The 27,320-nt window shown below is 50.6% G+C and overlaps 1 protein-coding gene across 1 annotated transcript; it reads right to left on the bottom strand.

The window, feature by feature from the left end:
• Positions 1–761: 761 nt before the first annotated feature.
• On the bottom strand, positions 762–26,284 carry LOC143375241 (uncharacterized). The gene is made up of 2 exons (XM_076824167.1): positions 26,089–26,284; positions 762–2,690 (listed from the first exon to the last, which is right to left on the bottom strand). The coding sequence occupies exons 1-2, from the start codon at positions 26,103–26,105 to the stop codon at positions 1,703–1,705; spliced, it is 1,005 nt and encodes a 334-aa protein (XP_076680282.1). The 5' UTR covers positions 26,106–26,284; the 3' UTR covers positions 762–1,702.
• Positions 26,285–27,320: the final 1,036 nt, after the last annotated feature.

The following is a 27,320-nucleotide window of genomic DNA, read 5'->3' as shown; positions in this document are numbered from 1 at the left end:
TATCATTGTTAAAAGACGTCAATTAAGCTTTGCTACTGGCTATTAAAAATTCTCTCATTGTCAGCACATATTAAATACAAATCCATTGTAGTAAGGTATATGCACGGCATTAGAACAGTTGTAATATAAATTATTTTATATTAACAACTTATTTTAAATTAAAATCACTGCATGCTTCAGGTAATTTTGGAGATTTTACCCTTTAGGACCCCGGTTTTGTCCTGGTCTTCCCTAAACACAGTCCTGCAAGAGGGACCAGGGGGCACGTTTGGGTATCGATTAAGACCCCGCTGAGTGACCTCACACCTAAGTCACTATAGCTCGTAGAGGCACTGTATTCGGGCCGACTTGAGAGTCGTTTCCAGTGAGAGGCACCCGAACGGGGCTGCGGATGCCAAGTGTTTACAGAGAGATTCGAGAGCCTGACAAGGGAAGATCCCGAACCCGAAAATTCAACAGACTCTGCCATTATAGTCTCGCGAAAGAGGTCTGCTTGACACGCGTCGAGCGATGTGCCGAGCGAAGCAGGCAGCGTTCCTTGTCATTTGGAGCTTCCACGGTCAATTACTAAAAAATGTGGCCCTCGAGGCAGGCCGCTGCTCGATATTATCGTGGAGGCGCAGTAACGGGTTACGAGCGGTTCTCATTCGAATCCAAGATGCCGAGTTGGAACATAAATGTCAGATCCTACCAACTGCTACGAGCGGAAGGAGACGCGAGTTCTCTGATCAGTGCCTCGGGTCATACATACGTGTACAAACTACTATAAATACTTTTATTCGCTACACTGAATGCCATGGTTCGATACAATTGAGCTTCTTCCTATAACACATGTATATATATATATACATATATATGTATAAGAATATAAAAAATCGTTTGCTGCTCTGGCGCTCCGCAATTTAGCAGTGAAAAAATCAGTAGAAATCCTTGCGCGGCTGTACGTAGAGAAGGCATGTACATCCTGTGGAGAAGTGATATTGTCCAGTCTTTGTTTAAGGGTTCGCTCGCCAACGATCGCGTCGCATCGTCCCTGGCGATCGCCGAGCGACGCGGTTTTGAAACGGCGCGTCGATGCGCGGTAGAAAAAGTGTCCGTTAAACTTATAAAAATATATTATACAAGGTTAAACGTCGCAGTTAGGCGAGGCGCGATCGTCGACGTACCGAGGATCGCCACCTTTCCTCGATCTGGCTTGGACCGCCTCGAAACTCAGCCCGAGCGTCGCGGAGTGACTTCTTAAGCTATCCTAAGTGTTAAGTTCACCTTTGCAAAGAAAGTTCCGACAACCTAGACTAATCTCCCAACAACTGTAACAGAAGTGGAACGGCTTGCAGGACACGCGTGACCTCGAGTAAGGACGACTCACCGAATGATCGTAGTCTCTGTCTTTCTCTCTCCCACGGTATCCGCTCTTTCTTTCTCTGACGCACACATGCACACACGCTCCCTTTCGCTCTCCCCCTCTCGTTCCATCTCACCCCCTTTACACCCAGGTTCCATCGTTCATCGAATTCTGAAATGGTTTTTTTTTTTTTTTTTGATCGTCGTCGTCGTCGTTACGAAACGACGGCCCCTGTTCTTGTTGGCCCTGTCGCCGTGTCGCCGACTAGCGACCGCATACGCTTTGGCTAACAAGCCCACGGGCCGCGAGCACGTCGCGTGGCTGCCACACATGTTCTCGCGACGGCCACGTCGGGGATTAAGGTAACAGGGGATGATAGTAGACGGGCTTGCGGCTCTTCTCCATCACGTAGAACGCTTTCGGCTTGCCGTTCCCGGGGAAGTTCTTGTGGATGCTCGTCGAGCCGGACTTGCCGCTGATTGGCGCGTAGTAGGACATGGCCGCCTTCTTCCGGTGCTTCTTCACCTTCGCCGTGTTCCTCGAGCCGTGAAGCTCGTTCGCCAGGCGGATCCTGTGCACGCCTGAATCGTCCAGCCTGTACGTCTTGTTGCTGGCGTTCCCGTTACCCTTCTTGGCCGACTCGCTCTTCTTCTCCAGCCGGTCGGGGTAGCTCAGCCTCTTGTCGTTGTTCCTGACGTGCTTCGCGGGTCCCGCCTTCTCGCGGACGAGTATCTTATTGTTGTCAGAGCTGTAATACTTCTTCGTCTCGTGAGCCCCGCTCGGGCCGAGCTTGGAGATCCCCGGCGCCTGAGCGTTCACCGCTGGATCCTTGGACGCGGAGCCGTGGTGCCTCTTCGCGTCCTCCAGCTTCTTCTTCGCCTGGTCAATCTTCAGCTGCGTCTGCAGCCTCTTCTTCTCGGTGATCTTCTTCACCACGGGCAGGTTCCAGTGGTAGATCTTCGCTGGCTTGCCGTTCCCCTGGAACCCTACGGGGAAGTTCGGCCCAGTCTTCGTTACCTTCTCGTCCTTGACGGATTTGTGCGGCTTCGTGATCGTGTAGTAAGGCGGGCTGGCCGGCAGCTTCACGATGTACACGTGGCTGTCCCTGTGCCCGTGTCGACGGCTGTACGGCTGGTGGATCCGCGTCTGAGAGCCCAATCCAGGAGGTTCTGGACCGGCCAGCCGTTTCTTGTGGTGGCCATCGGGGATCTGAAGGGGCGCGAGGCCAAGGCGGTTCAATATCGCCGCGTTGCTCGTGTGAACGGTCTCGAAACCGGGCGCGGCCTCCTCGGACGCGGTCCCAATGGCGGTGCCCGACAGCAGCAGCAACGCGCAGCTGAGCAATCTGAAACAAGAAGCGGCGTTAGGAGCAAACACCTGCCGTCTACTCTTCATCGTCGTTTACAATATTTGCATCAACCGCCGTGCGATTCCGTGACCAGCTCAAACCAAGCACCTTCATCAGCCACGAATACTAATCCGGTAACGAACCGGGCCCCCGTTTGCATTCAGGCTCCGTCGAGACGGATGCTAGCTCCCGGAGAGCCACGTAAAAGACGGTCTATCGGTATTGCCTGGCACATCTCAATTGGAAGGAACAAGTGGCCTTTAACCATGACCTCGTCTAGGCCTCCTCGAGGCGACAGAGTCGGAGGAATCATCCCCTGGAGCCAGCCGGCAGATCGTAAACCAACCCAGCCAGGCTCGTCGAAAGAAACGAGGCAGAGAAACCTCTCATTGACCGTAAAGGTGACGACTCTGCCAACGAGATCCGCAAGAAACGTCCGACCTTGCTACCGCCTCGGACCGCTCGAAAACCACGGCCGTTTATCGCGTTAGGTCGACGCGATAAATCACCTTTCTCTCTTAATTAGTCGCTACACACGCGGAGTAACCCTCGCTAATTATTCCCCAGTCGTTTTCGCCTCTTTCCACGGTGACGCTCGCCGCATAATACCGAGAAACGTGCGTTCCATTCCATTAACACGGGGCGTTTGGCCGGCTGCTTGTTAATTCGCCGGTTTCGCCGAACCCGGCCGCAGCAGCCGAGCGGTTTTACATTTACTCCGCGGCTTCTCGCGGGGGAAGCCGCGAATCTAGCCGGGCACCGTTACGTCGTTCCGTCAGGGGATACGCGAGACGCGATATTTATAGTGATTCGCGAGTAACGGCCCGTAATTCGCCCTGTTATTATCTCCATAGCGCCTCGTGCCTCGCTCGACAGGTAAGTGTCGGCTAATGAATCCGAGCCTGCTTAACAGCCTCGTTCCGCCGGTCGATCGGCAACGAGAGGAGGTAACAGGCAGCTCGGATCAATATGAAATCGCAACGGTGCCGATGGAGGGATGGAGGCAGCGTACCTATACGAATAATTGAATGCTCGTTTTTGCGCGGAGAGATAAGGAGAAAGGAGACCGAGTGGATGACCAACGATCCTCGGACGTCCGTCACGCAACGCACGTAAATTAATGCGCCGGCCAGGCGTCTCCCTCGTCGCGAAATTATTCCTCCGTCCATTCCAGTCGGTTCGTGCGGCCCGGCCGTCGCGCTGACCGACGTGCGTGCTGAACTCCAAGTAAGAGGGAGGGAAACCCTCTGGGCGTCCAGCGAAAACGACTGTCAAGAGTTAAGTAATATTGCTCGGCGGGCATTCGTCCTGCACACGCTTCAGCCGTTTAGTGCGAAACTGAAACGTCCTGATAAAGCCGTGCTCGAGGAGCGTAATTGAAGAAAGCGCGCCGATGCGGACACGTCGATTTAACAAACTCATTAACCGGGCTTAATTAAAGAGGAATTCTTTATCTCGGGACAGAGGGGCCCGATCTCTTTCGCAACAATTATCCCGTTCACGTCGCTCCCTCGTGTTTCGAGATACTCGTAGGGGTATTAGCCCTGTCCCGGGATAAAACCACGGCAACTAGAAACAAGGAGTACAACGCAGGCGGATAACCCGTTTCCTGAATGGACTCCTTGTTCTGGGAAGACTTTAATGGCCGTTTAGGCGACCTAAAAGTCCAGGCACTGGAGTCGCGCGGCTCCGATAAAACCGCGAGCAGTTCTATTTGAAATTGAAACGACCGCTGCTCGTCCGATGCCATACGAAGATGGTGCGTCCTGCTGTCGAGCAGGTAACTAACAGTAAGTGGATATAAACGTCCCAGCGTACAGCCGTGCTCGACGCGCTTCGAGGGGGGAAAAAAGGCCACGATTACAATTCCGGTTGGCCGGGGGAAGAATAAGATGGCCGTGTGCCGATCGCTTGTCCATTACCGCTGGACGTATTCGTCGAAAGCACACGATCGGCAGGTTAGAAGAACGCGGAAGAGGACTCGAGCAGCGATGGAAGAGAGCGCGACCCGGAGGGGCGAGGCGAGCGTGGATGAAAAAGAAGAAAAGGCGCGAGAAAGGAAGAAGAGCAGCTGGGCGCAGGGGGTGAAGAAGGAGAGGAGAAGGTGGAATGGACAGAATTGCCCGGAGTCCGCGAGTACCGAGGCACGTGCGTGTGCATACAGGAGGATGCGTGAGAAAGACTGACGCTTGAAAACGCATCGGCCAGCGGAGAGGCATGGCGCAACGTTCGTCGCACCGATCCAATGAAACGTTAAAAGGAATACCAAACGACGGCGTCTCGCGGCGAGCCAAGATTAATCTTCGCGGCCTGTCCGCTTTCGGCTGGCGATTTAACCCCGTCTAATGGTTTGACGCGTCGGACAGCTGAGCGAGACCTCGGTACGCCAGCGTTTCGATCCTAGAACGGTGATACCCTCTACCCTTCGTAGGAGCGTTGCGAGTTCCCAAGCTGAGGACGGAATGAAATTTGAAATTGACGAGCCCACGCGCTCTCACCCCGCGGAACCGTAACGTTTCCATCAAGGGAGGACGAAGCCTGGAGTCGTTAGCGGGCACTCGACCAAGTGCCTCTAACGCTCATCGTTTCGGTTGTACTTGTTATGCACCGTGGTAATTCACCAGGTAATTACAGGTCCATCGACGTGCTCGGCAAGCTATCCTCATCAGTAGCTCTCATCTGGCCAGCGAATTGTTCGCCCGCTCTGCACCGAATACAAATTCCACGCCGCGATCTGGGGAACGATTCGATAACGCGTCGCCCGGGTAAGCGGCCCGCGTGCTCGCCCCGCGGTCGCGTTCCTCGCTTGCCTCTCGCAACAAATTGGTTACGATCACGTGACAGCTTAAACGAGAGAGCAACACGCCAGTTCCGTGGGCTCGTCTGCACCGCGAGCGAAATGCCTGGCCGCGGTGGAAGAGACGGGAGAGCAGCCGGGTCGGGACGAGACGTCGGTGGTTGCCGTGGGGTTGTAATGGCCCGCGAAGCCTGTAATTTGCGTCTTGGTCGAGTTAACATTCGACCGGCGGTGAGGGCAACTCGCCACCCAGGGCTCGCGCACCTCTGACTCGTGGCCTGACTCATAGTACGAGACGATTTAACGGATCGACGCGATCGTTCCAGCTGGATCGGCGCGGCCGATCCGGGCAGATCCAGCCCCGAGTGATAAGGCAGAATTCGCCGCGATGCGTCACGCGATCCCGCTAATTGGGATGCAAATGCGCGGGCAACGTTCTCCTCCGTGGTCCCGGCTAATTGCGATCGGTAACGAGCATCCTCTGGCCACGCGAAAAGCTGCTGCTCCGTTCCAAGCGTTACCTCTACCCGCCACCTATTAATCCGCCGAGGCAATTCGACCTCGCGACTTCAATTCGGCGCCGCGGCAGGGTAAAGGGCCCAAATTTCGTCCCCCTGCATTCCCCGATTCCAGTGGTTGCGTTTTCAGCGTCATCCGGTGGTAAATGTTGCAGTGGTACACGTCAGTATTCTGTTGGGTGTTTGCGTGCTTGCGAAGGAGAAGAAGATTTTCGAGCACGGTGAGTTTCTTACGTTACTCGTAGAAGTTGCAGCACCTTTTCGGGCGTATCTCGTAGTTCCTCATACGCTGCAACTTTGATGTCTCTAAGAACTCTAAAGAAAACTCAGATCGACTTTCTAAAAATTTGTTATTTGAAATGAAAAGGGCTGGAACGTGAACAGTTGAAGGAGTGTATTATCTCTTATCGGTTTTCAAGCAAATTTAGTAGAAACGTTTAATGCTTCGCACCTAGACGCCGAAAAGAAAACAGTGGAATAAGGAGTCGATGCGAAAAGAAGACGTTAGGGGAGGACCCGGTGAAACGTGCGCCAGAAGTTTTCCCAGCGATTTCTTGGCGCCGCGGAGACGCGAAACGAGAACGAATTGGCCCCCGAAGAGATCGACTTTTTAGACGAGTAGGTAGCTGAATACCTGAGATTCCGCGAGACTTTGGCGAGGAATTCCAGGGAGGCTGGCGTCCCATTCCAGGGATACCGAGCCCGTGAAAAGGACATTTTTCTTGATAAGATCGCGACTTTTCTTCCCAGCTAGAGGGAACTGGCTATACATTCCTGAATATTTCATCGGGTGCCTGCCGGTCTGCAACATTAATGGGTTCGGGGTGACCGTGAAGCGGCGGGGAAGGGAGGAGGATAGGCTTCACCTCGTCGAAATGGAGCGGCAACGATAAGCTTCCACGCGCGAAGGCTATGTCGAATTCTAGCCAGGCTAATCCCGCGGAGGAGGATCGCCGGATGGATACGAGGGAGGATTAAATCGCGGCGTGGAGCGAGGGAGTTTGTTCACCTTGATGATCACGGCAGAGCTGGCTATAGTCAACGCCAAGACTGTAGCTGGTGTCCGCGGTGGAATCGAGTGTGTACCGTGCACCCTTGTCGCTGGGTTCATGCGAACGCCACACGTGCTGGCGCGAGAGTCACGGCGCATACGATCGCACGTATCGGGGAGGGGACTCGGGCTTCACGTGTGTATTATCGCAGCAGGAAACGCGGAGGGCCACTGCAACCAGCTAAAGGCGCGCCAAGATCCCGGGAGCCGAGATTAGGGCGACCCGAGATTCACCGCGCAGCTTTCGAGCCGCGATCCGAATTAATGGGGGACTCGAGAGTAATGAAAGAACCGATCGCTTCGAGACACCGCGCTCGAACGGAAGCCTGTGCGTGATTTACGCGTCGGAATTAATCTCGGCGCGCGGCTCGGAATGAAGTCGTCGGGAACACGAGGCGCGGGTATAAATCGCGGGCGGAACGCGTGCATCTTGTTTCACACTTAGCGGCGATCGTTACAAATTGCTCCGAGGCCCCCGGTCGGTCGATCGGTTCTTATCGAAACCGCGGCATCTCTCCATCCCCATGGGAAACCAGTTACGATTTCGTCCATCACGGTAGCGAAGTGATTTTCTGCCATCTCATCTGGAAACAATTTGCCCGCGCGGCCAGATCGATGGCGTCGACGCGCGAATAAAAACCAGCGCCACGTAGGGAACGAGTGGGCGCGAGGTGCGCGCCACTTCGGCGAGGATGGGGCTCGATTTAAAGTTCCGCGTAACCGAGGAACTGGCTGCATCCCGAAGGCGCGCACGCTCGGAGCGAGCCCCTTTCCTGTGACTCGCGCAATCGCGGGCAACCTGCTATCACCGCGGCCCGTAATCACCGATCGGGACGTAAAAAACTAATTGCAATCGAGGCTGGATAGATGTCCAAGAGTGGGCGCGGGGCGAACCGGCGGTGATCAGGTATCGCGCACCGAGGAGTTCACCTGCTCGACGTGGCTGGAATAATTGATTCGCTTCCGTCGCGGATGCTTTCGAGGCTCTGCGTCATAAGTTGACATCGCTCGGCGCGACGCGACGGCCCGGCTAGAGAAACCGGCGGACGTGCTGTCCATAAATCTCAATGCACCGAAATCGCTTGGCCCGCGCCAGACAAACGTTTATTGCAATTAACTCCCTGCGTCCGAGCGCCAGGAATATCTGCCGCGTAGCCTCCGTCCGAAACGCCTCCAGGCAGCGAGCAAGACTCCATGGGAACGCGAGGCGAGCTCTTCTCCTAAACTCCGATCGGAACCGCGGAGAATCGACGATCCTCCAACCCCGGCGGCGGACGTGAAAATCACTCCTGCAACTCCGCTCCGACCACCAGTAATTTCCCGCCGTGGAAACCGCCCACGCAACCGTGCCGGTCTAAACGCCGCTCATAAATCAGAGGGGAAGCGAATTATCATGCAAATTCTTCGCCGTCGTTTCATCACTTTTCAATTACAGCCCGCGAAAACGGGCGAGGGGGCTTGACGCGAAACAATTCTCCCGATAATCTGCGGACCCACGCGATGGTGGCTGTACTTACACCCGGCTGCGATGACGCGCCTCGCATCGTCGATCAGCGGAGCTCGCTGGCTTAAGGGGTCATGCTCAGTGAGGAGACGAAAAAAGGGTGGTGTTTAGAAATTTTTTACTCAAAAACTATAACACATTTCTCAGAAAATCTTTTTTCATTTTAAGCATTGCATCTGGTACCGTGCATCGTAATTTTTTTGTTTGGAAATATTTATCAATAATTAAGTTATTGTCCATCACTCGAAGGTTCTCTAAAAAAAGGGCTTCTGCGGTGATCACTGCTGCTCGGAAGTCGATCATCTAAAATAAAAAATTCAAAGGAATTTACTTATTATGTTATATTATCTAGTATTGGAACGAAGGATTTTTTTATCCGATGCTTAGTTTTCCTTTGATTGATGAAAATCAGGCACGATTTATGTTAAAAATTGAAACATTTACTTTAAACATCAGCCATTTTTTCCCAAATCGAGATTTCAAAAAATCCTTTGTTCAAATACTAGGTAATATAATATAATAAGTAAATTCCTTTGAATTTTCACTCGGCACTCACGTAAAACTTTAAACGCGTTTTTCTCGAAACAGTGTTCTCAAAACGTTGGAACCTGTATCTCCAAAAGTTATTATCCGATTCGACTGAAACTTTTTTTACTTTGAAGAATATGCTTCTGGCTAGGAGGGAAACCAGAAAAAATACAAAAATTTGAAAATTCATAATTTTCAAAGGCGTTGAAAGGACGAAAATATAGGGGAAAAGTGATTTCAAACTTCAAGTGTCGTTATTTTCTTAAAAAATGTCATTTTCGCACTTTTCTTTCTAGTCTCCCCCTAGCCAGAACTATATTCTTCAAAATAAAAAAAGTTTCAGTCGAATCGGATAATAACTTTTGGGGATACAGGTCCCACCGACTTGGACCGATTTTTTGACGCCTTGACTTTAACGACTCCCCAGTGCCGTCTGTACGGATTAATTATAAAACAAAAAATATATTTCTATAACTTAAGACATCCTTAATACAATGCAAAACGTCGCATTAAATTATACACGGTAGTTTTCCTTTAATTAATTCCTAAAGATCAGCTATTTTTGGGGGCTCTAGACCGGAACCTCCCCTTAAGTAAACTGCGCGCTTCCTGCGGACGCTGGCGCGTTTTCGTGCCGCCTGTGAAAATAATAAAGCCCCCGAAGCAGTCTACGTAACCGTAACCGTGACCATGGCCGAAGTATGTCACGAGTTCACTGTACGTTCTTCGTCACCTGCCGAACCTGGCCGTGAACGATCGCCTCCGCTCGCGCCCGCGCGCGGGCCGAGCGGTTTAAACGGCAAACCGGTCGGCGACCGGTTCGATCTTCTCTAGCGACAATCCGAGAGGATTTCCACGTATCTGGTCGCGACAGCAGCGCCGTCAAAGGCTGCCTCGCTATCGATAGGGAAACGGCGGCCCTTTACTAGGAAATACATTAACGAGCGAAGCGAATAGGGAAGCCGGGGGCTGGCCGCTAATGCCGCGACAATTGACAGCCAGTCGAAGCACGAGGAGCGCGCTCCAGGCTGATTGGAATTGTTCGGGGAGAGACGCGATTCCTGAGCGTTCGCGAAATAACGATCGGCCGGCTCCGATACAGGCACATAAATTTCGCCGGGAACGACCGGTGTGTCTAGCCTGCGTACCGCGAACTCGATAACCCTGCGGTTCTTGCGCCGAAGCGCCGTCCGCACATCACGAAAGAATGGGTAACCGAGAAAGGCATCCGCCGGCGGTGATTATCGTCGTGGAAAGGCGTCCCCGTGGCCAGGAAACTCGTTAGGGTATCTTCTGCGACGCAGTCCCGTGTATCCCTAATCAGGTGACGATCTGCTGATCGATCGTACGCGCGCGTTACCATTGCCAAGGTCGTGATCAGAGGAGACGGGCAATTTTACGCCGGCGTTGATTAATGGGGCCGGGGTAGAAGAGAAAAGGAAAGTACGGGGGTAAAAAAGGAACAGCCACCGTGGGAGAGCATCATCGATTCCGCGTAGGCACGGACCTAGCCTTATACAGCGTCAACCCTTCCTCACGGGCCATTAAGTCCACACGCGCTGCCAAGAAATCGCAGAAAGATCGGGGCAAAAAGAGGTGGAAATAGTCGCCGGGATAGGAAGAGACGCGATGGAGTACAGAGGATCGAGCCTTTCCGCAGAAGTAGGCTCTAACGACGGTCCCGTTCCTCGACGAAGCGACCGGCCAGGTGATTCACGGATCAGGAAGTAGTTTACCACCCTTCTAATGTACCAACGCTCGAGTATTTAATATCCCGACGACTCGACGCGAACGCTTCCATTTTCCGGCCCGTTAACCATTCCGCGGCTGTTCGGTGGTTCATTAGCTTCTTTCTGCCCCGAGACACGGCGAAATTGATCGTCGCGCAATTACCGTGAATGCGGCGAGTTTGCCAGCTACTCTGTTAGATCAAACGCGACGGAGATTTACCGCGGGGGCGCGCGCGTAATTTACCAGCGAGCGGGCCTCGCTCGATATGCAAAATTGTTCAGTACGTGGAAAACCGTCTGAAAGCATCCGGCGGTCACGGATTTCTGCTTCCAGGTACGTGCCACGAATACCGCAGCGCGCGCTCGGTTCCACGGAAAAATGTCCACCGAATCCGTCCGCGGCGACTCGTTCTTTGAATACGACGGATCCGATCGATCAACTCATCCGCATTAAAGTGCGGATTTATGGGAAGTTATGAGGGCTACTCGTTCAGTCGGGAAAATATTTTCCAGTTTTGCTTTATCGTGGTAATCTCGAGGGCGGTACACGTTGGTTTTGTTAATTTTTCATTCTGTAAATAATGGGATGTTCCCGTGAAAGGTGATAAATAAAATAAGTAGCAGTAAGTAAAATAAGTGGAAAATTAATCTTCTCTTCACACGTCTCACCCGCTTCTGCCAAAGCATCGTTATTGTTATCTTTACCTTTGCGATTACTATTATTTTTCCCTTCTCTTTTTCTGAATCTGTGTATATACGTTTCTTGTCCAGTATACAGGCTAACTATAGCTAACTGTCTCTTACTTAGTTATATGATCCTTTGTATCTAAAGGGTACGTCCCGTTAAATTAATAAATAAATAAACAAATTAATAAGTAAACAAATAGCGATAAACGAGAGCAGGCTGACGGAATATCTGCCGAGAAGGTTAGGCGGTTTCGCAAGCACGCGAGAGAGACTTATCGAACAGATCAGGCTGGCGCTCGATTAGATCGCAGTCCGATAGATCCTAATTTGATTAATACAGTCAGGAGATTGTACGGGCGATGTCTGGGACGATAGCATCAACGACGGGGTATCTAAGGTAGATCCGAGGCGATAAAGGAGCCTTCTCGGTCCCCTCCGCCGTGGAAGTGACGTGCGGCGAATTGCAAACAACGATCCTGCGGAAGAAGGAACTCGAGAGGGACAGAGGGCCTCCCCTCGCATTTACATCGATCGTAAATTCACCAGCCATGAACGTATATCTCGCCATTAGATTCCGTGCCACCCGCGTCGCATGCTCCTCGAGAGCATCGCAGCCACGCACGTACAGCCGCGTACGTACGTACATACGTCGTCGTCCAGAAGGGTTTCACCGACATCAATTACCGCTGCTTGACACCTGCACACTCCTGCCTCCCGGCCGGCGCACAGGATTTGCGATCGGCCAGCGAGATTTTATCGCCGCGCACGATCCGGCCGAGAAAACTCGCTCGCTCCCACTCGCCTCGGCAGCTTCCACGAAATGTGCGAAACGTAATATAGAACGCGACCTACCCTCCGATCGCTTCCACCCCGAGGGAGAAAGGACGCGCCCCAAACAAAACGGAATTAAGCTACCATTAAGAAACACGAGTTCCTCGAAGAGAAACCCCTCGAGGTAATTTAGCCGGAGCACGCGCACCCCAAACGGGCACAATAGAGCCGTTCAAGGGTCTCGGAACGTCGCACCGAGAATTCGGTCGGGAATCTACGGCTTCCGAGACTTCAAGCGGGGGTGGAGGCCGAGGGCAAACGGTCGTGGAGAATCCGAGGCGCTGATATCCTTGCAATCGCTAGACTGCGCTGCCGAGGAGCGAGAATCGAAGAGAGGCACACGGGGAATATCTGAGCAGGAGGAACCGAAAGAGGAAAGCCGGCGTGGCCTGCCGGACGTCAAACAATGCGTCGCTCCCCACGAAAGGGCCAAGCCGCCGGAGCCATTGTTTTGGTCGCGCAGCCCTTCCCCGCTCGACCCTACAACAGGCTCGAGTATCTTCTGGCCGTATATCTGACGCGTTTCATACGGCGCGCAACATCTTGAACGTTCCACGGGAGGGAACCTGTTACTCGGCTAGATCCGAGATACCGGGGGGGCCTTTTTTTCATCCGGCATGTTCGGCCGCTCTCACTGCACCGATGGCCACGCTAATTGCCGCGGTTAGGTATTTATAGGGCCGCAAACCGCTAATTAGCTAATTGGATTAGTGCGTCTGGATGATAAACGAAAGTCTCCGGCTCGCGGGCAATTAACGGGCGGGTAATGACAGTCGGCCGCCGCGTTGCGCGGGCTGAGCTATTAATTCAGCCGGCGACGTTTTTAAAACTCGGGCATGATCAATCGGTTCGCTCCTGGGACAAGATAATCCTGTCGCCGAGCGAATTTGTCAAAGCGTGCGCGCTTCCAATCGGCATGAATGATCGTCGAAGAGAGAGCTCCTCGCGCGGATCTTGTAATTGCCTCCGCTTCGATCCTGCAACTGTCGAGGAAGCGTCTCCTTGCGCGAGTAGGGTGAACAGTGGCCAAGGGCGGATCCAGAGGGGGGCGACAGGGGCGACAGAGTAATAAAAGAAAAATATTACGACACTGTGCACTATTCTGTATAAATAATTAACGCGAATGTAATTAGTTGGGTTATAGTATCAGATAGAGATATTAAAATATAAATGTAAAGAGAAAATATCCTCTCTAATTGAATCTGAGCGCGCTTCGGATACTCGGCGCACGCTTCGGAGTATGATTGACAGGTGGCGCATAGATTACGACGGAGTAGAGAGAATTGGAGAGAGATAGGGAAGCAGAGCACATGTGCAATTATCCGTAAATAGATAAAAGACTACAAAATTATTAAATAGATAAACTGACAGGGAAGAGGAGAAAATTAACCTTTATTGCCGTTTCTCTGTTTTTCAGTGAAACAATTATTGGTTAATTTCATAACCTGCTCGAGAAAAGAAGAAAGAAATAGTGATTAACATTATATAAATTACAAGGAAATTTTAAATCTTGCAAAGGAAGATTAAAAAATGTACTCATGTACTTTTACGTATTTCGCCCCCTCCAAGAAGGGCTTCTGAATCCACCACTGACAGTGGCTCTCGGAATCCTTCCTGAGCGCCTGTACCCCGTTCGGTAGTGTCAACAAAGTGCCACGTTTCTGCTGAAACACTCCGGCGAACTCTTCCAGCTTTGGTAAACGGGAGGGATAGCCGAGTGCAGATTTTAAGACCCGTGGGCCACGGGTGCTGGGGCCTTGAACGCGGCAAGACTCGAGGTCTGTTTTAACGGAACCTCGCGTGGCCAGGCAGCTCGGGTACCTAGAACGAGGAAGTGTAAACGATCCGAGGAATCTCGTTCTCGCGTCACTTCTATTTTTCGTTCTCGCGGCAGCTTCCGTTTCCACAGCCGACCGCCGCAGCTACGGGGATCGACTTGTTCGGGGCCGGAGGTGTCGGAGGCTGGACGCTATTCGGAAACCGACGATTCCTTCTCGCGACGGCTGACAGAGCGCGCACACTTGGACAGGAATGCTGAAAGCGAACAACCGGCACGGAGGGGAATGCACTTTCGTTCTACGAACCAGAGAATTTCAATAAGCCCGCCCAGCAGGCCAGCCGGTCACTTTCTCCAGTGTCGAGTCAATGAAATACTCGGGATTTTGAAGAGCCGCGCGTGTAATTAATACAAGCGTGCCCCTCGCGCGGCGATAGGCGCGCATGCTTGTGGTATTACGCCAGCGGAATCGAAATTACGGCTCTCCGGGAGCCAGACGGATTGCTTGGCTAGTTTCGAGCTGATTCCAGGTATCCTGCCTGCAACCGAGTACCTCCAACTTCGGAGGTTTAATCGAAAGAAACCGGGGGGAGAGCATCGGCGATCCTTCCCGAGAAGCCCGTGGAGAAAAAAGGCAATCTAGGGAAAGGAAGAGCAGGAAGCGGAGCGAGTTGCACCCGGGAGATCAGAGTGCGGCGTAGACTCGGTAACAGTCGGCAGCGGACCTGGGAGGGACCGACGGATCGTTGGATAAAAAGTATCGCGAGAGACGGAGAGGGTGATGCTACCGTGTTATGTACCATCAACGGCCACCTTCCAGCTAATGTGTAATGCGGTTCTTACGAGCTGCCGCCAGACATTTCCTTTTCACGAAGCATCACCAGGAAACTTAACGAGATCGTTATGCTCCCATCCGTGTGATTTGCCCCCCGATGCTCCTCGCTCGATTAAATCGCAGCAGACAGTCGGGCAGGAAGAAACGTCTGCGCCGAACCATCAAGAGACTGAGCATCCTCGGGAGATTTTCGCTACTTCGAAGTGTTCAGTGACCGTTCTTACCGCTTGTAAGAGGCGCGTAGGTAGCGAAGTTATTAGCCAAGTGTGAATCTGCAGGCTGACCCGAGTCTGGCACGAAATCTCGAAGATTACAGCCTTGGAGCGTATTATGGTTGCCGAATAGCACGCGCTGCTACCTGACCCTCTTCGTGCCAGGACGAGCTTCCGCTGGGAATCATTCTCCCCGCGGACAATTTAGATAGACGGGAACGGGATCGTAGACGGTAGAGCTACTCGAGTGCTCGGAAAAAGCGAGCCGAGCCGAGTACTCGAAAAAACCGAGCGGCTCGAAAGAACCGAGTAGCTCGAAGAAAAGCGAGAACTCGAATTTTTTCGAGCGGCTCGAATAATAATAATTATTATAATAATTATTATAATAATTATTATTATTATTATTATTATTATTCGATTATTTACGTATTTACCTGTATATTATGTACTCTAAAGGGTTTTTCCCCGTATAAAATAATAATAATAATATTCGTACTATAAATAATATTTAGTACTCTAAAGGGTTTTTCCCGTATATAATAATAATAAAATTATTATTAATATTATTATAGTATATAATAATATTATTATTATTATATGTAGTACGAATATTAAATAATAATAATATTCGTACTATAAGTAATATTTAGTACTCTAAAGGGTTTTTCCCGTATATAATAATAATAATAATATTATTATTATTATTATTATTATTATTATTATATTAATAATATTAATATTAATAATATTATTATTATTATTATAATATTAATAATATTAATATTAATAATAATATCATTACTATTATAATATTAATAATATTAATATTAATAATAATATTATTATTATTATACACTAATATTATTATATATAATATTATTATTATTATATACGGGAAAAACCCTTCAGAGTACATAATATACAGGTAAATACGTAAATAATCGAATAATAATAATAATAATAATATTATTATTATTATTCGAGCCGCTCAAAAGAATTCGAGTTCTCGGTTCTATTCAAGCTACTCGCTTCTATTCGAGCCGCTCGCTTTTTTCGAGTACTCGGCTCAGCTCGGAAACCGAGTCTCGGCTCGGTCCGAATTTCAGGCTGCTCGAATATTCGAGTGCTCGAGCAGCCCTAGTAGACGGCCGACAATGGGCGCACCTGTTAACCGAGCCGGAGATGCTGGTAGATTGCACCGGGGAATCCAATTCTCCTCTCGATAATCCGCCCTATTCTGTTACGGTGATACTTCCTCGTTGAACATTAGACACGTGCGACGCCTCCTTCACGGACTTCGCCGCGATTAGAGAACCGTTCTGGCGGCACCTGAGGCCGAAACTCAACACCTCGCGCATCCACTAGCAAGAACATCGCGGCGAGAAATTCTATCTACGCGCATCCACCGGACGGTCCCCTGTCGCCGCTGCCGCGGCTGTAACGATGAATCGATCGCTCGCTGAAACGTAGAAACAGTACAAAGAGGCGAGGAACAAGGGTGGAGCGAAGGGCCAGGGCCAAGTAAAACGAAGGCGAAAAGAACGGGGAGAGGGGAAGCTGGAGCAGGCCAGACGCGTCCGAAACATCCGTTGGACGTTCTTCTTTATTTCTTCCTCTTTCCTCCCCTTCGCTTCCTTTCCCCGCCCCCTCCATTTCTCTCAAAGATCCCTTTTGCCTTCTCTCCCCGCCCCTGCCTTCCTGCCGCAGGACCTAACGCGAGCCCCATTCAAGCGGCACGCCGAGAAGGGAAAAAATAAACCAGGACGAAGGACTCGGCCGGGGAGTCTAACTCGCCTCGACCAGCTGAACCAGCTCCATTCTGCCCGATCGCGATTAACAAAAGCCATTATCCGGCGGGATCGTCGGACGTACCGAATCGGCGGATGCTTCCCGCGCGATCCCTCCAATCGGATTATTGCCCGATTAAACGCAAATCGCCACTCGTTATCGCTCCGCGACAGGGTCGGGCAACGTCGCCGATTCCACGAGACAGGCGTTATCGTTAGAGCGTCAGAGCCAGGAACCGACCGGTCCGTCTGTTACCGTTCAATTGCCGGGGGATAAAGATCGCCGGAATGATGATCGACAGCGGCGATTACGGGCCAAAGGACGAAAAGTAAGGAGCCGTCGGATTCACGTGGCTCGGTGCAGGCTTCGCGGCGGAAGGGCACGTGAAGCGTAATTGGAAGGGCGCGGGATTTGCGCGCTGCCCGAACCTCCATTCCCAGATCGTTAATTCCGCGCTAGCCCTAACCCTGTCATTACGCATCTTCGGCAGTAAACTTTGATTACACGGTTCGTGCGAACGGCGGTAAGGAATTCGGAGGGGGGAAAGACCCGGCGAGGGGCGAGGGAACCCCGAAACGGCGTTATCGACGATAATTACGCGCGTAAATCGCCGTGTTTTCCAACCCCTGGCAAATTTTCGGAGCATTAAAGGCGCGTTTACGTAACGCGCGTTACGTGCCCGCGCGGAACTGCCACCCAAAAGGCTCTGAGAATCTGCAGAATCTACCCAGCGGCAACTGTGCGAGCCCTCTTTACGAATCGCAAATGGTCCCGCGGTGTCGCGTAGAGTGTCGGTCAATCAGCTTTATCGAAGGAGAGCAATCGAGAACTCGTTGCTCCAAGCCGTACAACTTCATCCAAGCGGATGCCGCGTAGCTGTAATGGATGTTAACGATCAGCGCGTAACTTCAGCATTCTGCGAATATTATCGGAGACGCGTACGTACGCGCGCGAGGCGTTCCATAATCGATAGGATCGTCGGAGCAAGGTGGAGCGCACACGCGTCAACGTCGAAACCGCGAACATCCGACGCGAAGGAGACGTACTTCGCTGGCTTTTTGTTGGATCGAGAGGATGCGGCAGGAAGGGCGTAGAACGGGTCTGGTTAATTTTCGCGTCGGCTAATGCAACGCGGCCAGTTTCTTTTTGCGCCCATTTCCGCGTCAAACGGTTCCCGTTAAGCATCGCTCGTCAATCTCGCTTAATGGGCTTCGGCATCATTAATCCAGTCGTGACGACGCAGGCGACGCGCCAGCGGACCTCTTCTTTCCCAGGACAATCAGCGTCGTCTTTGGCTAATCACTTTGGTCGATTAATTAACGGTGCCGCAGCTGGGGACCGAGAGCGAGTAACCGTTAGCCACATTCGATTCGATGGATTCACCGTCGCGATTGATACGCAATTGACGTTTTCGCTCGCGAGGCTGGCATCCCTCAGGTTTCCTCTCGAATCCGCGCCACCTCACTTCGTAGCTAGAGATTATTGCGAACGATCTTGATTATCGTGAAGGTTAAAGTCCACGATGAGACGACAATAGCGTGTCTCACGCGAGACTTTAATCTCAAGAGGCAATTGTTAGTTATTATTTCGCAAATATTTAGTTTCGTGAATCTAGACCAGTGGCGCACTCGGAGGCAGGGGCCAAAGGGTCCTGGCACCCCTCAAGGAAAAAGGAGGTTAATATAACCACGACTGAAGTAACTCGAGAGCTTTCTAAAGAGAAAGGAAAGTGGATGTTGTTGTTTAAATAAATTTCTATCGTCACCGAACGAATTCTATTGAATTTTCGTTAAAAATATTTAAATCCGTTCGTTAAATCCTGAGGACGCCGCTGAACTACTTAAGGTGCTAATCCACAGTGAGATTTTACACGAGACTTCTCTATCACCAGACAATAAATCTCAGCGACGACAAACTGGAATTAAAGGAACGATAATTAATGGAGATTAAAGTCTCGCGTGAGACACGATATTTTTATCAGAGCGTGGATTTGCACCTTTAGACTCCAATCAGAGAAGTTTCGTGATATATTTTAAAAAATCTCACCTCTCGCGACTATTTCCATTCAGCTGTTGCTGAGATTTTTGTCTCGCGTAAAGTCGCATCGTGGATTCGCACCTCAACGGGTATCGTTTCAATTCATTTGCAGGCGATGTTCTCGTAAATACCGCCAGCAAAAGTACACCAGAGGGGCCATTCAATCCAGTAACCACAAATGTTTGAAGAGACTGCCTTCAAGCGACAATCAATTATTTTGCAACCCCCGCGTGGCTCCCTACCTCCCATTGTTTCCCCGCAGAGGGTCTCTCTACCCTCTCGCACGAAACGTCCCAATTACAAGTGGCTCTCGCGGCGTACGGGAAAACAGACGCGGGTGGAGGACGCGAGAAAAACTTGATCGCCTGGCGTCGATCACCTAATCGCGGATTGATCCAGTGGCATATAACCCGCGCGAATAATCCCCTCCGGATTAATCGAACCAGTCGAACAATGCATTAGATTTTACGAGGCACGCAGAGCCGGGCGCGACTCTCCCGCAAGATGTTATTTCCCCGGGACTGGGCGTGTTGAGCGCGGCAGCATCGTCGCGTTTATCCCTTTTTAGAATAATGAAAAGGATGCCGTGCTGGCTGTTTACGCGCAGAAGTAACTGCATAGCTGTAAGTGAAAAAGAAGAAGCCGATTGGCAGCCAGCGACGCCAGTTGAATTTATAATTCCCATCTCCGCAGCGGACGTAGCGCGCCGCGGTGGAACACGTCGGCGTGGGTCCCGTAGGAATGTAATTTACACGGTTGGACCCGTGCAACTTACTGTCCCGCCGTCTATCGTTACGCAGGAATCCTTAGAATGCAAATGCTGCGCGCACGCCGGAGACACGATAAAGCGAAAGCTGCGTTTTATCGGTCAGTTAAACACGTGTCGGCGACAGATATTTATCGAGCGATCAATTTAGAAGGATACGCCGACGTACAGTTTCCATCTACCGGGGATACATTAAACGCCCCCCCCGAACGATCTAACGCCGAGCGGCCAGATGCGAGCGCGATCTAAATGCGTGCATACGCTGCAAACACCCCAATGGAGACGCGTGCTGCGCGTTCAATGGACATTCAGGAACAATCCATTTAACCCTTATTAGGTCAGTGTCAATGGCCACGACATTGAAACGCGGGCGATACGAGTCTCGCCGTCGGCAAGCGGCATTAGAAATGCGCATTATTTAACGCCGACCCGTAATTGCGCAACACCAACGTTGCGGAGTGAACGATCCAGCCGGGAGGAATCAGCGCAGCGTTTTACAGGCCGATAAATTACGCGCGCGGCGAGCGGCGGCAACTTTCCTAATTGAATTCAGTGGTCAGCCGCGAAAGCGAAATTTAGAAAGCACCGAGCAGCCGGATTAAAAGCCGAGTGTTCTGCTGCAGCGATAATTGATTTCGGAGCATCTGGAAGTATTCTAAACCCTGATTTTTCGAGTAACAGAAGAAATCCGTAATAACTTTCTTGGCCTCGGAAGCGCAGAGGAGCCGGCTTTGGGAATCGAATCTGGCACGAGTTCCACGAGCGAATGGCTAACTCGTTGTCCCGCGGCGCGAAACTTCACACCCGTCCGTATTTTCGAGTCGCGCAATCTGGCGATCGCTTGGGCTCTTCAAATATTCATGAGCGAGGCGGACGAACGAGCATATCCGATGCGCTCCGAACGCATGCATCCCAGACTCCGCTTCTTCCCTCCCAACCGAGCCGGCTCTTTGACCTCAGCACCATTCTGCATAACGGTGCATCGGCCTGGACGTTTGCCTATTATGTCACTATATTCGCGAAAGGATGCTGTGTACCGTAACCGCAGCCCGGACGGCGGCTTTCCCGAATCCGCGCACGATCGTCCGGCTTGCGGTACACGGCATCGCCGAGAAAAATTCGGATCGTGCCCGGTTTGGTAAGCCCCGGCGATGATCGCATATGCAACAGCCAGCGGGACCGCGGCTGCAGCGTGTTCATGCAGGATGCAACTGTGAATCCGACTGCTGCTACCCCATTTCCCGCTCGATCCTCCGCTCGGACGCAAGAGTTTTCGTTCTCATGCCACTTGCAATTGCGATTAGACTCGTACAGATGTTTAGCCACGAGTGGCATCTACGTGGATCACTTCGAAGCGCAGGGTGTTAAAGATTCCTCGATTTACGAGGGTACTGATTTCTTTGCCGGTACTCTTTCTAGCCTCGGGACTAGTACTCGGAGAGTCCTTATTGCGGAAGGCATTCCTTGAATTCGTAGTTTATTCCCCGTGTACCTACCTGGAAATCTATGTTCATGACTGGCGCTTCTTTTCTCATTTTTTATTTTATTATTCTGTAAGTTACTGTGATTATCTTTTACTATAAGTTTTCTTGTTCTTACTGGGCTTGTCCCGTGAATAAATAAATAGATTCGAGGTGCATCTATTTCAGCAGCGGCGTAATGTAACGGTGCACGAGGGAGAACGAAAAGGTTGCTTTGAGATTACAGTTAGCCGCGATTGATCTGGCAAACATGTTGATTCAAGGCGAGTGCTAATTAATTATTTTGCGTGCGTGCACCGGGTGGTATGTAAGATTGATTACGGGGCTGCAATGATTCCTCCGACGCGGCGTATGCGAGCCGCTTTTTTTCACCGATTGTTCCGAGGCAGCAGGAATCCCCGGCTCTGTTATTTGCGATTCGTTTCGTACCGAGGGGGATTTCTCTATTTGCATCGTCGCGCTGCCCCGAACGCTCGCGCTCCGTGCTTTATTTTACCGTGGACTAATTGGCACTAATTACGAGTCGACACGATTCCGCGGGAAAGGGCGGAGCGTCTAAGAAATCCCACAGAATGTAATTCCTCGAGGGGAGCCCGGTCTACTTACGTTCCGCGAAACGCGTCGGCTTTGCACGGATCTTTAAGAACATCCTCGGGGTCGTATGCCGAATAAACTGTGACCAATACTAACTACCAGCCGCTCCTAAACCTTTTGGTATGTGTACACTTAGGGAATACAATCCCGGGCTTTATTTACTAGCCCGGGATTGGGTAATTGAAGATTTCAGTGATTAAAATGATTTATTATGTGATCAAATTCTAAGTTCTTAATTAAAGTGAAGAAACTTACTTTCTACCATTAGTCTGAAACATAAGCTAACAGATTTTTGGAAATGCGACCAAAGACACAGCAAAGTTGCGATTTCGAAATAGCGGAAAGTGAGAATATCATTGTAAAAATAAATATAGTTTAGTTAGTTATATGCGACTTAATATTATTATTTAAATACATCATTATTATTATCGTCCTTATTATTATGAAATTTCTATGTTTATTTATTCTGTTTATTTTCATGTTTTTCAGGTGTTCATAAAGTATTACACATTTTTACGAAATCACGAAATCCTCGGAATTAGTTATATCAAATCCCGGGATATTTGGAATCCAAAAACACAGCCGGGATCGCTGGATTCCGGAAATGTATTTCCTAAGTACACTCCGACGCACATATGATTCTAAAGAATACTCGAGCCTCGACGAAAAGGATTCCTCCCACATTTTCTCACGACAGGGTGAGACCCATTTTATGACAGAAGAAGGTGAGAAAGACGCAGAATAGAAGAACACTGTTACCGCAAAACAAAAATAACAGAATAAAATGGGAAGTAACAATAATGATTTAAGGTGTCTTCCTACCTTGACGGCCCGAAAAGAATGCCTTACTTGAATTTTTTTTAAGAGAAACCCCAAAATTACATTAATTAAAGACTTCATGCCTATATTTGTATAATTATATTTGTGTTTTAGACGCTGCCATTTTTTTAAATTTTCAGTACTTCTCATTTAACCCAGTTCAGGCGGTAGTCACACTCGTATGGATTATACAAATTTTTAAATTTTTTATTTCAGACAACTACAACTATAAATATGATTTTTGTAAGGCGCTATATTTGAAGCACTATAACTCCGGATATAACCACAACTTTTGCATACAATATTTTCCCCACATTCTCTAAAGATTGACAAACGAAGCCACAAAGCTGGAAGTAAATATACTTAATGATTTTGTTTTAAAAAATTCCCCAATTTCGCATCACTTTTCGTCCGTCAAGGTAGGGGGACCCCTGAAGTCCTATTAACAGTCGACATCCCTCTGTACACGCTGGCGTTAAATGGGGGAACAGATGTCTGGAAGACGATGTTGCGGATCCTACGAAAATAATACCTAACGAAGCAGCCAGCGTTTTTGCCTGGCATTTGCCTACCGATCGATCGTACGAAAGCAGTGGCCGCGGTTACATCACTTGCTGGAAGAGCAGACGCGTTTCCTCGTGCTGGTCGACCTCGGCGAAAGGCGCTCGACAGTCAGCGACTACCGGGGAAAAGAATTGGCGATGGGGAGAGGTTCCTGGAACGAGAGGGTAGGATCGCCGGCTGTTAAAGGCCGTTTATAGCCTCTCGAGAGGAACACTCATCGGTCTTTTGACTCCTCTGAACCAGGAAGACGTGGCAAGAGAAGAAACAGAGGAATCAGATGCGTCAAGAAATGGTTAAAACGTGCCTGCTCGCGTTACTCACGTGCCGATCCCTCTCGCTCTCTCCCGCCACTCTCGCACCCTTGCTATGCACACCACCGTTTACACACGCATCCTCGCAGCTATTTATGCCTGTGTCTACTTATGTACGAAGCAGTCAGCACGTACGTGCCGAGCACGTAATATATCGCGTGTCCCAATCGAACTGCCACCCCTCGTTCTTCTCTCCACGATTCTCCTTTCCTACGGGAGGGTCTCTCAACAAATAGACCTGCCGCCTGGAAATGCTTGTAGCCAGCGCCAGCGAACACGTACCAGCGATTCGAAGACCGTGCTACTCCAGCGCGCAGCCCGGCCGCTTCTTTTCACGAGCCTCTGGCCAAATAAATCGGAGGACAGTGCTCCGCCGGGGTGGTCGAAGCTGAACGAACACCACTCGATATAAGGAATTACTAATGGAGCTCGGGGTGGAGCTTCAGGTGCCTTTGACTCGTTAATTTAAAAGCAGGGACAAGGAAGTAATTAACGAACTCATCGACCTGAACCGTACGCAACTCTCTCTCTCTCTCTGCGCTGCAGTTCTCTGAAAGATTTACGACCGAACGAGACAAAACCATTACAATCCAATCATTCACAGCAGCGCGCACTCGATCAGCCGTAATCCGAAATAATTCCACGTTCGACTGGAGATCCGCCCGACGACGCTCGAGGAAATGGAATGATTGCCTCCGGACCGTGGACAAATAACGTTTCCACAGATTAAATCTGTGTAATAGAGGACGGCTCGCGGATCCCCGGCGTTTAACCGCAGCCTCCTCCGCTTCTTTCGCCGATCGATTACCAAAGCAGCGGCGATTCCTCTCAGAATGATATCCTTGAAATCGATTCAGGCCGGCTAAGGGGGCTGGTTAAGCGCAATTAAGAAAATCGTCGCGCGGGGGAGCGAGGGAGGGAAAGAGAGGAAATGCACGCGAGAGCCGACCAACCCCTCTCTCTCTCTATTCCCGGTGTAATAATCCACGACAGGAATGGTTATGCTCTTAACACGCAGGCGGCGTGTATGCAAAAGTAAACACGTCGAGCCTGTTTAACACAAGAGCACGATCGTGGAACGTGTGCGTGCCACCTTTTCTTTCTCTCGTTTCCTTTTTTTTCTCTCTCTCTCTCTCTCCGCTTCCACTCCCCAACGGAGTCCTGCCAGTCTCTTTCACCCCCTACGGTCGGTGACTAACACACAAAGCAGACGGTGCCCTTACCGTAAATCGCTGCCACGCACACGCGAGGAGAAACGAGGAGCTACGGTACGCGCTCGTGCACATGTGCGCGTTCCTGCGTGGGCGACCCCTCCCCGGTGCCGTGTCGAGTGCCGACGAGCCAGCAGAGAAGTGCACAGTGCACTTACACTCCTAAAGCTCGCGTCAGATCGCGATACAATTGCGGAAACTTAGTTTGCGTCGGTGCGAACGGCTTATCCCTTTCGAGGACGAAACGCTGGCTGCGGCAGAGCGAGGAAATTTTCGATCGGATGATAAACGGAGTTAACTACACCATTAAGCCTCGAATTGTGCTTGAAACCCGCGGGCGATTATGCCTCGCGCGCGCCAGAGGAAAGCGTCGTATCAGTCGTTTTAGTCGAGTCGAAGCTGCTATCAATATCCCGGCGACTCGGCTGACAACGATAATCCCGGCACGAAGGTGATTTATGTGACGGGTAATTTCAGAGCCTTATGGCAAATAGTGTCGGCGCACGGGAGGATACGGTTAATGCAGATCACTGCAGGACTCTCCTGCTCTCGTCTCGGTTCCGTGAAGTCAATAATTTATTACGATGGGCTTTGGCTCCGGCCGGAGTCAATATTGACCGTGGCCGGATAGAGGCTGCGGCGCCGATCGCCGCGGACTGCAACAAATTCAATCGGCCAAGCCTCTGTCGCTCAAATATTTGCGGATGCTTCCTCCAAATCTCTGCCGGTGGATGGAATTATAGAAAGCGGTGAGACCGCCAGCGGGAGCGGTCGATAGCCGGCCGAATGGAGCAGGGATCCACCGTTATTGCGCTATTAAAATTTAATGGCAGCCGCGCCGAGGCTGTGCGATTAATCGTGCGACTCGTGCGTTATAGATTTTCGATACTCCCCAATCCACACCGCGCTTCCTCCACGGCGATGAATGGACGGAAAGTTTAAATGAAACGCTCGTCGACGCCGCGTCAAAGTTTCAACGTTCGAGCTCTGGAGGATATTTCTATCCACGGAGATACTTGAAACGGTGGAGGAAAGTGGAACGTATCTTATCTCCACTTAACCGCTGACGGAACTGAATTTTCGAGACCCACTGGAAGCGCTCCGGTTCGCTCTTCCCTTGACAATCCTCCGCGAGGATAGCTGTTTATAGATTCCAGAGGCACGAGAATGTTCTACGGTGTTCTGGAACGCTTTAGCCGAGGGATTCAAAGCGAAGGCGCAGCCTTCCATGAGAATTCGATCGGAGAATCAAAGGAAGCGTTTGTTAGAAACTGCTGCGCAAAGGAAACCTTTATTAGGTCCCGGTGCTCGAGACGGGAATTCGCTTTTTGTTAAGAAAAATAGGCTTACTTACCCCGCGATCGTGCACATGCTGCAGTGCTATTGTCCTGAGGGATATGGAGATGAAGCACAGCTCCTTCAGAGTCGAACTGCGATGTTCCCTTGTGGATGTTGAAGCACCATTGATACCCGATGCAAACGAAACGAGCGCGCGTCAACGACTGAGTGGAGGCAGTGCGAGCACGAGTTAAGAGTAGCACGAAGAGTGTCGGTAACCACCGAAGACGCCCGAAGTAGCATTCGAAAAGCCGATTCTTGTCACTCGCGACCCCTGCCGCTTTCATCCCTTTCGTTTTCTCCCTAATTAAGATCGGTAAATACTGGGCGTCCAGCGATGTTTGCTGACGCGCCTCTTCAAAGAGCCCCGCTGCCTTGCACGCATACGCCAAAAATGCCACTTGGGCGCGATCCATCGTAAAGTAGCTTCCCAAAAAGGACCAAAGTGTTCGTTTTCTAGGAACACGTCAGCATTCGGGTTTTCTGCAAAGTATACAGCAAACGGATAGAACAGGATGTTGCAACGCGGGCATAAATATCGAGGCTGGTTCTTACCCAGTGTAAAGTTGAAGAAACTAGATGCTTCATCTGTTATGACCGATGTGGTACAGCTTGTTAGGTATAGAAACACAACCGAGTGTTTCCCACAGTGCACACTCGGGCGTAGGTATATCCGCGAGCATCTGTAACCCAGAATGCAGTTCATAGAACGTGAATTATATGTTTCTGTAGTTCCTCCTGCAATCTGCAGCAAACTGATCTCGAAATTGATTCGATGGAAATCTGCGAGGTGTATCGAACTTTATACGAAACTTCAAAGTCCCTCGCGTTTTCGCGTGGAAATCTAGCCGCAGGATAAGAATGACCAGCTTAATTTCCAACGAATCCTCTATTCCTCGAAACGGTGTCTGCGGACAGGCGTCATTTTCACCACAGCGAGAGATGGTATCGGGCACCACCCACTCTGTCCCGGGGGCGCTGAAGAAACCTCGGCTGGGTGATTCACGTGACAGTTGCTTCGTAACGACGTGGATACAAGCTAGACGATACATCGAAGGCTACCCTGGACCAAGTTTAATTAATGTCGGGAAGAGGAGGGGTCGCGGAAAAAAGAGCGGCGAGTTTTTTTGCAGTTTTTTTTCCAGAAGAACTCGGGCGAAGCCAGCCAATCACGAATCCAATCAGCTCGCATTGGGCATCGCTGGTTTTTCAGGGCATTACCTACAAAAGTGCTCGGCCGAGGAATTC

Source organism: Andrena cerasifolii, chromosome 12 (assembly GCF_050908995.1).
Source record: "Andrena cerasifolii isolate SP2316 chromosome 12, iyAndCera1_principal, whole genome shotgun sequence".
Lineage (NCBI taxonomy): Eukaryota > Metazoa > Arthropoda > Insecta > Hymenoptera > Andrenidae > Andrena > Andrena cerasifolii.
This window is presented reverse-complemented; position numbering and strand designations above follow the sequence as displayed.